Raw genomic sequence first — 14,311 nt, forward strand, 5'->3', positions numbered from 1 at the left:
ATATAGAGAGAGAGAGAGAGAGAGAGAGAGAGAGATCTCACATATATATGATTGTAATTTTTAAATTTTATTTATTTACTTTTCAGACCAATCACAGTTTCCTCTCCCTCCTCTTCTCCCATTCCCTCCCCTTCCCTCCACCATACCCCCATCCACTTCTCTATTTCTATTCAGAAAGGGGCAGGTCTCCCTGGGTGTCAACAAGCATGGCATATCAAGTTGAGGTAAGACTGTTTCTTCCCTTGTATTAAGACTGAGCATGGGGGCTGGAGAGATGGCTCAGTAGTTAAGAGCACTTGTCTGCCCTTCCAGAGGATTCCGGTTCAATTCCCAGCACCCACATGGCAGTTCACACCTGTCTGCAACTCAGTTCCAGGGAATCTGACACCCTCACACCAATGCACATAAGAGTAAATAAATTAAAAAAAAAAAAAAAAACTGAGCATGGATACCCAGAAGAAGAAACAGGTTTCCAAGAGCCAACCAAAGCTTTAGGAACAGCCCCTGTTCCCACTGTTGGGAGTCCCACAAGAAGACCAAGCTACACAACTGTCACATATAGAGGGTCTAGGTCAGTCCCATGCAGGCTCCCTGGTTGTTGGTTCAGACTCTACGATCCTATAAGCCAGGTTAGTTGTTGCTGTGGATTTTCTTGTGATGTCCTTGACCCCTCTGGCTCCTACAGTCCTTCTTCTCTCTTCAGCAGTATTCTCCGAACTCAGCCTAATGTTTGACAGCAAGAATCCTTATTCATTGAGCCATCATCTCTCCAGGCCTATCAACACCCTCCACGTACTCCAGGGTGAGGTTACACAAGGACACTTCAACTAGACAACGAAGGACAGGACACTGATCAGCATACACCATCAAGCAGAATGATAGATTGTCCTCCATGTCGCTCTGTGGGAAAGTCACACCTGTGTGTGACAGGGTAACACTCAGATCATCACATCTAGAGCCTGGGAGCAGAAAATGCCAAGACAAACAGAAGGTTAACATGTGTTGGAGGAAGCTGCTTGTTTGTTCCTGGCTGCTCAGCTCATCTGTCCCTTGCCAGGGCTCCATGGCTTCTCTGTGACTCTGCCTTTCCTTCTGCCAGCATTCAGCCTAGTTTTCCATGCCTAATTAAGTTCTGGTCTCCTAAAGGTCCAAATCAGGTTCTTTATTCATTAACCAATAAAAGCAACACATAGACAGAAGGACCTCCCACACCAAACATGCTCTTGGATGAGTTTTGGCTATGACCAGAAAGAAATCGGGTATTAAAGTTACATCACATGCCCATCAAATTTCAAAAAGTTCAAACAAATGTACAAGGACTCATTTTGAAGGTTTACTCTCTGCTTGAGGAACTGAAACTCTCGTAAATATTTGAAATTGAGGCCAAAGCGTGGTGGTATTTTTTTTTTTTATGCGTCAGATTGGTGTCACAGGCTGAGTGAAGTGTGAAGCTCTAAGGAAGGATGGTGGGGAGGTTGTGGGAGATGAGTGTTGTAGTCCTGAGTAGAGGAGGGCAAGAAAGAACAGTGAGTGCTGTCAGAACACGGTCACAATAATGACGTGTGATAAACAACGCCTCCCAGAAAAAAGGCAGAGGCCTTTTACCTCAGGTGCATCTTGTTCCCTAAATTGGTCTTGGATGTGATTCCGTGCCTCCTGCAATGAGCATTTACACTCAGTTTATGAGATATGCTTATTCTTGTCGGGTGTCAGCACATAGCTATGGAACCCCGTCCGGGGAAAGGCTATGCTGAGTGCTGTCTTCTGTGGACCCTGAATCTGGATATGGCCTTCTGCCTTGCTATCATGCTTTTCCAGATATAATCCTTAGTGTGTGCCAGACAATTGTGTTTAAATTTCCTGGAAAAAGTCCTGGGAAAGGGCTACTGTCTTACTATTTCGTATGTGCTTCATGGCATAAATAAAGTACATGTTCTTCTGAACTGAAATAGCCTTCCTTGGATCACGGCTTTCTTTGCTTCATCTGCGTGTAAAATTACACAGGAACTAAATAAAGCCGTCCACAGCATTAGACTGTAGTCTGGCCCATTCTTTCAGGTCCTCAGGTCTTGGTTTAGCAAACAGATCTGTACGGGTCGGCAAAAGTTGACAAAGGGTGTGGACCAAAATATGGGAGGTTCAAAGATATGAAGGAAACCTGCGTTTTCCTTGTTTGGCTTGCTCCCTTATGTCCCTTTTCCTCTTGTTCTCTCACCCTCTGCCCAATCACAGGCCACTACTAAAGATCCTAATCCAGCCAGGTGATGGTGGCGCACGCCTTTAATCCCAGCACACGGGAGGCAGAGGCAGGCGGATCTCTGTGAGTTCGAGACCAGCCTGGTCTACAGAGCTAGTTCCAGGACAGGCTCCAAAGCCACAGAGAAACCCTGTCTCGAAAATAATAATAATAATAATAAAATAAAGATCCTAATCCTGTCTGGATTGCAAGATAGCTTTCCTTATTCGCCTTTCAATCACCGTAAATCTAGCACAAATCCTGGGTTCCTCCTTCTTCCCACAGATTGTTTGGACAGATGGGGGAGGGTAAGAACAGCTGTACAAACCTCCATTCATGCAGCCAAAGGTTGTGATTTCCTTTTTCATATGAGTCATTGATGCGCTGTTTTGCTCAACTGGATTAAATCATTTTCCAGGTACAGTCATCTCTTGGGAGGGAGGTGCGAGAAGCTAGGGAGGTTGTTTTTGTTTCCAAATGCTTCCCGGAACCAAAGGTTTTTGTTTTGATGCGGTGTTTGTTCTCAGTACTAAGGACAGAAGCTAGGGCTCGGAACATGCTAGGCAAGTCCTCTGGCCCCATGCCACATCCTCCCAGCTCTGCAATTCTGAACAATGTAAACATCTAATTCTATCATCTTACTTGGTTTCATTTATTTCATTCTCTTAAAAAAAATCTTAATTTTATAGAAAAAAAATCATTCCTCTTTGATCTCAAGAAGTGAAGCTTTCGGTACTGGCAATCTGTTTTTTGAAACAAAGAAACTGACTGTATCTAGCTTTCCAGTGACGCAGAGATACTAAATTCTATTTCTGAGATAAAGTAATAAGATGTTTTAAACTTTACATTTATAAGTGTTTTGCCTGGATGCATGTACTTGCTCCACAAGCATGCGGTACTTGTGGATGGCAGAAGCTGGAGGCAGAGCCACAGGAACTGGAGTTACAGGTGGTTATTCACTCTCAGCCTCCATGGGTGCCGGGAACCAAACCTGGGTTTCCCTGCAAGAGCAGTAAGTGCCCTTAACTGCTGAGCCATCTCTCAAGCCCTATCATTTAATTTGTAACAGGGCTTCAACTCGTTCTGAACTCTGACACGTTTGTCAATGCTGTGGCATCCACTCAAATTAAATATTTGTAAATGGGGAACAGTAGCATTTTAAAACATGTTCTTATCTATTCTTTGAGGCCTTCATACATGCGTACAATGTGTTTTGATCATATCCCTGCCCACTGTCCCCTCCAGCTCCTCCAAGACTCCCAACAGGACTCCCTTCCAACTTCATGCTCTCTTTTTTTTTTTACTATTCTTTTTGTATATAATCCATGGACTCAAAGGAAAACAAAAAGAAAACAATCTTAAAGGAAAAGATCAAGAAAGAGATATTGCAGTTCCAAGGACAGGGAACTAAGAGGGGAATGACTGATCAGAGATCTTAGACACCCCTGGAGAATAAATGATGGACAATGGAATGGGACCAGGGAGACAAGGTTGAAAGAGAAAAGTCAATGTTTCAGTAGCTGAAGTATACCTAGGGTGTGTGTGTGTGTGTGTGTGTGTGTGTTTATGAATGAGTATGTGCACACATGTCATGATGCAGGGAGGGTTGTAGAGGTCAGCTGACCTGAGGTACCCTTGCCTTCATCCTCTTGTTTTTCTGCTGCTTACAGTACATAAGCAAACCCAATGTCCATTCTGGTAGGGACTTGCTGGGATTATAGAACCTTGTACTACTTCTTCATGCTTCTCCTGGGCTCTTAGGATCCAAACTCAGGTCAGCAGACTTGGGAGGTGCATGCCTAACCTACTGAGCCATTCCCCAGCCCTTCAGGGAGTCTTTTAATCAGACCCAGAGCCATAAGAACTGGGAAGAGGAAATGGATTGGGATTCAAAGAACTTCATCCTGTATCCCCTGGGAGAGCCACAAAGTCTTTGAAGTTTTTGTTACCTGCCATGGTACCCAATGGTGATATTGACTTTGAAGTCCAACTTTCATTAAGAAAAGAGTAAGGCTGAGCCGGGATGGAAAATCTGTATTACACTGAGGTTGGGATGTGCTGCTTCTGAGGCACTACACAGAACCTAGTTGTTAGCATACCAACCAGGTGGCAACAGCTGGCCTCACTATCTGTAGAAGAAGCTGTTAAAAGTATAATATATTTATAGATAGTGGAATTAAGGAGAGTAATCTTCAATTCTTAGGCTTCACCATAAAACCAAATCCTCTTTAAAACAGCATCATTTCCAATGGATTTAATCTTCATCACACTTTCTGAACATTTATATTTGTTCAATAGATGTCACTCCTGAGACCACACTAAATAACGTCCGATGTTGTTCTTACTAAGGTACAAAGAGGAAGACGAACTGTATAGTGGTTGCTGCAATTTTTCAGAACACTGAATAAATATTTCCTGAGCACCTATATGATTTGAAAGAGCCTGCATTTGCTAGGAATTATGAGATACTTTCTGCTTTTTACAGATGCAACATGAACAGAAGTGTACAATTTGAACTAGCATGTACACAAATCAGGTTCAGCAAATGCATAGGAATTCGCTGTCAGAGAAACAGACAGTAAAGGACATCAAATGGAGGAAGAAGTAATTTAATAACAATGAAAAGATTTGTGATGATATTTAAGTTGAACCTTGTGCACAAGCAGAAGGGAGACAAAGAGCTCGGAGCTGGCATACCGTCCGTCTCTGTCCATTTCTGCTGCTGGTTCTGCATCACCATGAATGCATAAGGTATTTTAAAAAAGAGACTTGGCAGAGTCCTGAGGTAGAGCAGAGCACTGCAGAATGAGATTGTGTGTGTGTGTGTGCATGTGTGTGTATGTGTGTGCACCCACACATGTGTGTGTGCGTGTGTGTGCATGCATGCATGTGTATGTGTGTGCATGTGTGTGCTTGCGTGTGTGTGCATGTGTATATGTGTGTGTATGTGTGTGCGTGTATGTGTGTGCATGCATGCATGTGTATGTGTGTGTGCATGTGTGTGTGCTTGTGTGTGTGTGTGTGTGTGTGTGTGATGTGTCACTCATAAAGACACCAGGCTTACAGTGAGAACTGGGCTCTAATCTGATTCACATACCAAGGACCCCACCTTCTAAACCTCAGCCTCAAATCAAGTGTCTACCATCTTAGTATCTCACAATGGACATTAAACTTCAAAACATGGATGCTTAGTTGTGGAGGCTTAGACACATAAGGAAATTTGTCCCAGGTAAATGAAAGAGCTGAGAGTTGAATTCATAGTCTGGCTTTAGAAACCATCTCTTAAGTACTAAGAAAATACTTATTTAAAGTGCATGCAAAATTTTATGTGCTGAGGAAGAAACGTTTCTCCAGTTGGGAAACGATGACTGGAGAAACTTTGGAGAGACCAAAACTGAGCTTTGAGAGAATAAGACATTTGACACAGGTGGACTGGGGTGTAAAAAGGAGGGCTACTTCAGACTGAGGGATCAGCCCCCAAAACATGGAGACATAAAAGGACATGGTGTGCTAGGGAACCATGGGAAACTTACCTGCTCATCTTCCGCCCAGGGACACATCACAGTGTGAGCAAGTCAGAGTCATTCTATCCCACTTTACAGAGAGATGACACTGGGGAAAGTATCAGAAAGAATGCCGTGTCTAGAGTTCCTCCAAAGACATTTGGCCCTTCCAGTCAATAGTAAGCCACAGATGGCTGCGGAAGAACCACCCATGATCTAAGACAATAGCAGTCAGTCCCGTGGAGGAAACACTGGGAAAGGGAGGAAAACAAGATACTCTGATAATGTTTCAGTCAAGAGGCGAGGGAGAGTTGCGGGAACGGTGGTGGGAAGGAATATGAATGAAGAGCTCCGGGAAACATGCTGGGCATGACTGGGTAGGAGTGCCTGAAAAGACACCGATGTTGGGGCCAACCAGAAGAGGTACTGGGGAAAGCAGCTATTAATCCTTTGAAAATAACGTGGCAGAGCCTCCACTTCAGGAAGGTGGCCTTAGCAGAATTACTTCTGCCTTCCTTTCCTAACCCTTACCAGCTCCCCCAGTACCTGGCATTCTAGATGCCAGAGATGAGACTTTCTAGGAGCAGGAGTACTTTAAACTCCATCCTCAGTTTAACCTTTAACATCTCTCTGCTTTTGCTTGTCATTCTAAGCCCATAGAGAGGCTGTGCCAGGACAGTAAAACTATCAATTACTGGATGACCTCTCTCTGACCTTAAGAACATCCAGTGCGCCCTGAAATGCTTCTCCATTTTCCAAAGCACAATTTTATTTACTTGTCATGTGTGTATGTGCACACAGGTATACCCAAGCACACATACCACTCTGTGTGTGTGGAGGTCAGAGGGCAATGTAGGGGATTTGAGTCTCTCCTTCCCATGTTTGGGTCCCAGGGATTGAGCTCAGGTAGTGAGGCTTGACCACAGATGCCGTCACCTGCTGAGCCATCTCAAAGGCCCTATGCTCCTTCCTTACTGAGTTCTTCAGTTCTTTAGCTCTCTGACAAAAATTGCTTATTCTTCATTCTCTGAAACAACAAACTTGTGTCTAGCTATCTAAAACTTGCCTCCCAAGACAGTCTGGAGCTTTGCCTGTGGTAACCATAGTACTCTTTGAGGAGTGTAGCTCAGTAACTACAGGCAACGAGCAAAGGATCCAAGGGTTCACACAATGAAGACACTTCACCAGCTCACAAAGGAAGTTTCAGGGGAGTTCAACTCTTCAAACATGGCAGAGCCTTCTGAATGTGCACGTGAGGATATTTCTAGTGATTTAACCATGAGGGAAGCTCTCTCTCTCTCTCTCTCTCTCTCTCTCTCTCTCTCTCTCTCTCTCTCTCTGCTTCACTGCCACCACATGGTGGTTAGCCTTCTGGCCTTCATTAACCATGTTCCTGCAACCATAATCCATTTCACCGTACACCTGATAACAATGAAGTTAGCCAACCATGTACTGAACCTCTGAAACCATGAACCAAACAAATCTTTCCTTTAACTTGGTGTTCTCAAATATTTTGTTACAGGGATGAAACAGTCTAGCACAGTCATAGTTCCAGATGGTGGCAGCAACATCTCTAGGTATCCTTCCTCATAGAAAAACATCTAAAGAAAGTAAGGGTGTCTCTTACCACATCCCTTAGCCACAAAGAAAGCCAGAAAAATAAGGACCTGATAACTGGAAAAAGGATTATCAGGTATGAGTAGGCTTGGAGGCCATTTAGGATGGACCCTTGGTCCACAGTCAGCTTTGGTCTTTATTGCCCTTTTTCTAAGTAATATCAATTTTAAGAGAAGCATCCTCTTTAAGTTTTAAAATACTATATGAGAGGGAGGAGGTACCAGGGATTTCTTAAGGCCGATTAAAAGAAAGTTGCTGTCCATTGATCGAAAGAATGAGAACTGAGTTCTACCTCTGACTCTGGGTAGAGACTTGACATTCTAAACTGGTCCCAAATATTAGAACAATACATTTGACAATCTCCTCCTCTAAGAGATTAACCCAACTAAACCTGGCAATGACCTTGATAGGAGACAGCCTTCACAAAAGCTGATACACCATAAAGACCTACTGAAGGAATAAATGATCAGATAACATACTTACACATTTCAAGAACCCATCCCTTCAATACTATTGTTTATAGACCACCACTAGCCTTTCTAACCAAAACCCTTGCTCCTTCCGTCTCTTTGATACAAGCCAAAATCCCAAGCACACTTACCCTAACACATAAAATGTTCTCACTCTGTTTGGAGACACTCATGTCCCCCTACTCCGACACAGCTGCTTGCTGATCTTTGTTACTGAGTCTGCAGCTTTCTTGGACCCTAACTCAATAGGTACCATTATCCCTTCTTCTCCACCTCCAGCAGCAGCTGAGATTCACAGTTTGACTACTCTGTTGCTTTCAAACGCTATCAAAATGATTCTTGAACTCTCTTTGGAATCCATTTTTTAAAATTTTCTTTACCAAATGAGACCAAGAATCCACAAAAGGGGACCACAATTCCAAAATGACAGGCTTTCCATGCCTGGCTACTACCATGGTGCATCCACAAGCCAAGTACATTAGAGGCTGATCAAATTCAGGGTGTGTTAATTAAAACGTAGTTGTGACTCTTGAATGAGTAGCCAAGCTTTTGTCACAATACTTTTTGTGTATGAATGTGTGTGCAGTGGTGTGTGTGCGTGTGTGTGTGTGGTGTGTATGTGTTATATAAGTGTTGAATGCAAGTAAATGGGAGTATGTTCCATGTTTGCTAGAAGAGGCTGTATCTTCCTTGATTGATTTCCATTGCATTGTCTGAGACAGGGCTTTTCACTTAACTGGAAGTTCACTCTTTGGGTTAATTGGACTAGTCAGCAAGCTCACAGGATCTGTCTATCTCTACCCCACCCTAACCCCAATGCTGGGGTTACAGGCATGTATAGCCATGTCCACATTTGTATATGGATTCTGGGGATTTGAACTTGGGAAAATAGTTCTTACTCACTGAGCCACCTCTCCAACCACTGCCATGGAGAAAACAACTTTCAAGGCTGCAGGATATCAGAGGATAATCCTGTGGTACTTGGGCATGAATGAATCATTTTAGGAAACCCATGCTCCTGTTTCAGCAGCCTCATAAGGGGTGGTTAAGTCCAATTTTTCTCTTCAGGACTAGGACAATATTCTGAGTTTGTGAGCTTGGCAAGGAAGGTGAATCTTCACCCTCCCAGTCAGGAGCAATAGATGATTCAGAGTCAGAGATTTGTAATTCAGACTAAGAACTCTATCAAAGCAAGATGGCAAAGCCATCACAGATGAAGTAGGACTTAATCAATCTGTCAGTCTGGGCAACTGAAGAGCCCTTTGTCAGGGTTACTGACCCTTTTTCTACGTGTTCAAATCCTACCTTTTCTTTGAGGTCCAGCTCAACAATCACTTCCATGGCTGGGTAGATACTGCCTCTAGTTTTACAAATACACATCTTGGTAATCTGGTATGTGAGGCTCACACACATTTATAGACACCACTCTGGGCTCCAGAAATCAGCAATAAGACCATGTGCACAAGCCGTCATCCGATTCAGCTGACTTGACCTAAATAGCTCCCCACTCTATCCACACTCCTCATCCTCCATGGATGGCAACTGCTGGTGTATACTGGCCCTGGACAGCCTCTCCGTCACGCATTATTCCACACAGTTTACACTTATAAAATAACTTAGAACTTCCCACCACCTCATGAGGTAATAATTGGAATTACTTTATATATAAGAAAGCCTAGAAATTGAAATGCTGAGTTGACCAGATTCATAGAAGAATCTGTGACAGAGGTAGTCTTAGGAGTTCATGCAACATTCTCCTTCAGATAAACCACTGTAGCTGTCTCTAATCTCACTCCCTGACCTATCCACCCCCATATCCCAGTGCTTGAAAAAAAAATCTTTATCTAATTCTACTTTGCCTCTATCATCCTGGCCTGTCTTACATTGTATTATCTTTCTCCTCAGCTCTGAGTTTCTAATTATCTTTGCCTTTCATCCTTTCTAACCCCCAGGACTCTTTTTCATGGGTCATTTCCTCCATCTAAAAGATGCTAACCTTCTCTGAATCCAACCTGCCTGTGGATTCCCACTCTTCCTGAAGAACATGATTTAAATAGCACAATGTGTTCAATTGGAGAAAACTTTCCCTCTCTACTCAGACCAACTCCATTCTGACCATCACAGCAGGTCTGGTATGTCTCACTAGATTGGTGACTTCACTGCGGCTGCTTTCATAGTTCATTCATTCATCCGTCTTCATTGACGAGCCCAGTTTTGGATTCGAGATTCATTCCACTTTTATTATCACAAGTGTGGTGCCTTGGCTAAAATTATATACAGTGTGTGTCTGTGTCTGTTTGGCTATGCATGTGGGCAGTGAGTGTAGGTGCCCTGAAGGCCAGAAGAGGGCATCAGCTCTCCTAGAACTAAAGATACAGATGGTTGTGAGCTGTCATGTGGGTGTTGAGAATCAAATGAAACCTCTAGAAGAACAACCAGACTTTTAACCACTGAGCCATCCCCTGAAAGTGTAAGTTTTAAATTTAGGGGTCGTTCCTTAAGGAAGCAGACTGTTGAGGGAAAGAGAGCATGGTCTTTGGTCCATGTTTTGAGAGCTGGTCACACTGCCACAACTGTGGATGACTGGCTTCCTTAGCCAGCTTATTGACTGTAGTGGGAGTAACACTGGCAACAACGGCCTAGTGACAGAGCAGCTAAGGACCCCGAAACCTTTCCCAGGTACAGCTTCATGTCACCATGCGCGAGTGACAGACGTCACGATCAGATCACAAAAATGCACAGCTGACATCCAGCACCTGTGCCTCTTCCCGCGAGGTTTACCCCAGGCCTCAGCTTTCTTCTCTACCACGTAACTGCACAGGTGCTACCACGTGGAAAGCTGCAAAACTGCCATGCTGAGCAACAGGCTTAGGGCTTACTAGGGGCAGAGAAAAGGAAGGGGCCCGAATGACCCCAGTCTGAGTGCAGTACCAACTAAGTGCGAACATTGTCATACATACGCTCTTTCTGTATCAGATTTAAGCCTGAGTCTACTGAGGAGGGAACTGGGGCTTGGGGATGTTCAGTGTCTCATTTCATGGTCTCAAAGCAGGCGAACACTCCCACCCGGGGCTTTATTTCTACAGAGAATTTGCTCCTAACACCCAGGACACTGTTTCTATGTGGGCACACTTCCTCACTCTGGTTTCTGTGTAAAAACGTTCACTGAAAGTTCCAACCTTGATGAAATTTTTAGAGTCAACTTGACCGTGGTGTATGTGGGAAGAACTGGGTAAACAGTAATATCTGAGCACACTGTGTTTCAAGATTAATGAAACATTTGAAAATGAATTATACATTTTGGAATCTTTAGTGTAAAAACAAGCTGCATGCTGCTTAAGTGTAAAAATTAACCCTGAATTCTAAATAATACCAAAAATGTTGGATACAAAGGGATTTTTTTTGTTTTGCTCTTTTAAAAAATAACTCATTATTTAATATGCTGTACTTGAATGAATGAAGCACAGTCATTACCACCCTCCAAGCCTAAGTCAAGAGACAGGAAATGAGGAGTTAGACCTAGGACAGAGGAGACAAGGAAAACTGTCCCTTCCATGAGATGCTGCCTGAGACCTAGGCCTGAAGTGAGATGAGCTTTGAACATTTCCCACAATGGATCCACCAGGATCACTTAGACTGGAATTCACCCACTGCCTTGCCTGGGTCTCCGGAGATGCTTACAAGAATCTGATCCTGGACCTATGCATTTGGGTTCTCTGAGGATGCTATCTTGGAGCCAGTATTTTCACAAGTCCTTCTAGATACTCCCAATCCATCTCAAGCTGTGTCCTGGCATCAGCTTTAAGAGCTCACTGGAAATCAGAGGCACCTGAGCCTGATGGTCCCAAACATTCACTTCCTCACTTCAAGGACATTCTAGTTTCCGTATGCCTTGGAATAGTTAAATAATATAAATAATAAGTATATAAATAAGCAGCTTGTCTTACTAATTCTAAATGTGTGGCACTCCCTATTCAACATGAGGGAGATGGAATACTGAAATAGATACCCCATCCTTACCCTTTAAGGCTGGGGAAGGGGCAATTAACTTACTGCCTTGCACCGAGGAGGGAGACCAATAGTTAACAATCCACTGGCAAGGGGTTTTTCAACTGCAAATCTTGACTGGCTTGCCTCTGTGGCTGATTCCTAGTTAATTTTGTCTCCTGTGGGAATGGCCCACTCTCCAAACTGAGAGTCTCAGCATGCGCCAAGAGGAACACGCTCTCTCACTGAGAGTCTCAGCATGTTCCAAAAGGAACACGCTCTCTGACTCAACCACTAATTGCATGTTCAGGATGCTGTTATTCTTCTGAATAAACTCAAGGGAAAGATTAGTTTTCCGATAGCTTACACCCTTTTCTTACTTCTTCCCATCATGTCTCCAGACCTGCTGTCAAGTCAGTTACACTATTGGAACTGACGGAATAGGAGATTAATCCCAGAAAGAAAACTACCGATTGAAAAGCTCCTGTGTTCAAACTAGCACCTCCTCTCCATCACCAGTCTCCCGGTGTCTGCATTGGGTTTCTTGGGGTTTGCACCAGGTTAGAAGTTCACTAAAATTGAGGGTCGTGATCCTATACACAGAGTGGATGTGCAGGTCCCCAGGTTTACTGGAGTCTCCATGAGGTGAGCTCTGAGACTTTTTAATCACCTTGGAAACACAGCATCAAGCTTCCCAATACACCATCACCACCACCACCAACAACAACAACAACAACAAAAAAAAAAAAAAAAAAAAAAACAAAGACCATGAGAAAACAAGATTTTGGAGCCCATGGGGTCACTTTAGCAGGTAAAAGTGCTTGCCACCAAGCCTGAGGACCTGAGTTCAGTCCCTGGAATCCACACAGAGGAAGGAGAGAACCAATTCCCACAGGTTGTTCTCTGACCACACATGTACTTGGCACCTGCACACGCAGAGACACGCACACACACACACACACACACACACACACACACACACAAAATGTTAACAATTTTTTAAGAATATCCATCAGATTTGGTTACTCCCAAATACAAGTTATAATTCAATACTGTCCATGATTCAGTGGTACTATAGTCTCCAAGCTGGCAGCCCACAAACTGGTATACTTTGAGAAACAGCCCAAACACCCCATTCTTCCCCCAAATGAAATGACTTCACTTATCAAACTGACCAAGACACTGCTAATCTCTGTAGTTGCCATCTGTATGAACAAAGAAGAAGGCACCAGACATCATAGAACACTTGTGGAATCCTAAGGGGTGGCTATATAAGACCAATTATCATAGAAGGCATTTTCAACTTTAAAATGAAACCGATTGTTTTAATGCAAATGGCTGTGTGTGCGGTGGGGCGGGGAGGGGGGAGCGGGGAGATTGAGAGATTTTTCCAGTTCTATCCTTCCCAGCATTAAACTTGTATAGCCTGCAGCAATAATGCATTTTTTTTTAAAAAATGAATGACCATGTGAATGAAACCGGGTGTTTTTGTTCCATTCTACCTCTGAATTCAGTAAACAACACTAATCCAATGATGCCCCTCACCCCCACTCTGTGCAAGGAATTCAATCACATTTTCTGAGGGTTCCTACCATGTTTTGCTAGTATTCCATAGCTCCTGGCCTCTGGGGTGTCGTTCCACCCTAACCAGGCTATGAACCTAGTGACCAGGCTGTTTGCATTCCCTAAGAGCCAAACGTTCAAGTTCAACTCCAGAGCCACAGTGCTCGCTCTGTGCCAGAGCGAACCGGAATGAGCAGCACCGCGCCAGAGTCCCTCCACCTGCCCGCGGTACCCTGGACCCCGTGCCCACTCACTTTGCCGCTGTCGCTCACGCCGAGGAGGTGATCGCGAAGCACCTCCATGGGGCAGGTCCAGGTGGAGTGGACGAAAGTCCCTCGGAAGATGTGCGCCAGTGGCGGTGGCGTCCGAGCCGCACACATGGCAGCGGCGGGGCAGCAGCGCGAGTCCACGGGTCGAGGAGGGCGCACCGGGCGGGCGGGCGCAGAGCTGTCCCTGTTGCGGCTGAGCGGGAGCTGCTGGGACGCCGGACCTCGTCTTGCCCCGGTTTCCCTGGGCAATCGCCTGCCCCCTACAGGCCGCGCCCAGGGGCTGGCTCCCTGCCTCCTTGGTGCCAATAGGATTTTTCTCCTATGAGTTGGCTTGACTCCCGTGGGGTGTGGTTTTCCTCCCCTCTCCTGCGTTGGTTTTGGATATGTTAACTCCTTGAGTTACCGAAATCAAGCTGTTCTACCTTGCTGTCATTGCACGCCTAGAGTCTTCTCTGAGTCTTCTACACTCGCCGGACCAGTCATCACCTCAACTTGTGCACCAGGTTCTGAACTTGCACAAACACGGCCTTAAGTGAAAGGTCGGTTGGAGCCACCTGCCTTGAGACCAGTTTCCTTTTCCGCGTTTGTAGGATGCAGAATGTGTTCGTTCTTTGCTGGGGTTCTTGAAGCTTGTTGTACAGAACCTTACAGGGGAGGACCCTACCA

The 14,311-nt window shown here is 44.6% G+C and overlaps 1 protein-coding gene across 1 annotated transcript in view; it reads right to left on the reverse strand.

Annotated features, from left to right (window-relative positions):
* Gda (guanine deaminase) overlaps positions 1-13,891 on the reverse strand; it is a 65,567-nt gene extending 51,676 nt beyond the window's left edge. The window contains exon 1 of the mRNA XM_050159228.1: positions 13,631-13,891. Within this exon, the coding sequence (XP_050015185.1) occupies positions 13,631-13,756 (126 nt within the window). The 5' untranslated portion in view covers positions 13,757-13,891. The remainder of the gene's footprint in view (positions 1-13,630) is intronic.
* Between the last annotated feature and the right edge of the window lie 420 nt (positions 13,892-14,311).

This window comes from Alexandromys fortis, unplaced genomic scaffold (genome assembly GCF_014885135.2).
Source record: "Alexandromys fortis isolate MF-2015 unplaced genomic scaffold, M_Fortis_MF-2015_v1.1 scaffold_10, whole genome shotgun sequence".
Classification (NCBI taxonomy): domain Eukaryota; kingdom Metazoa; phylum Chordata; class Mammalia; order Rodentia; family Cricetidae; genus Alexandromys; species Alexandromys fortis.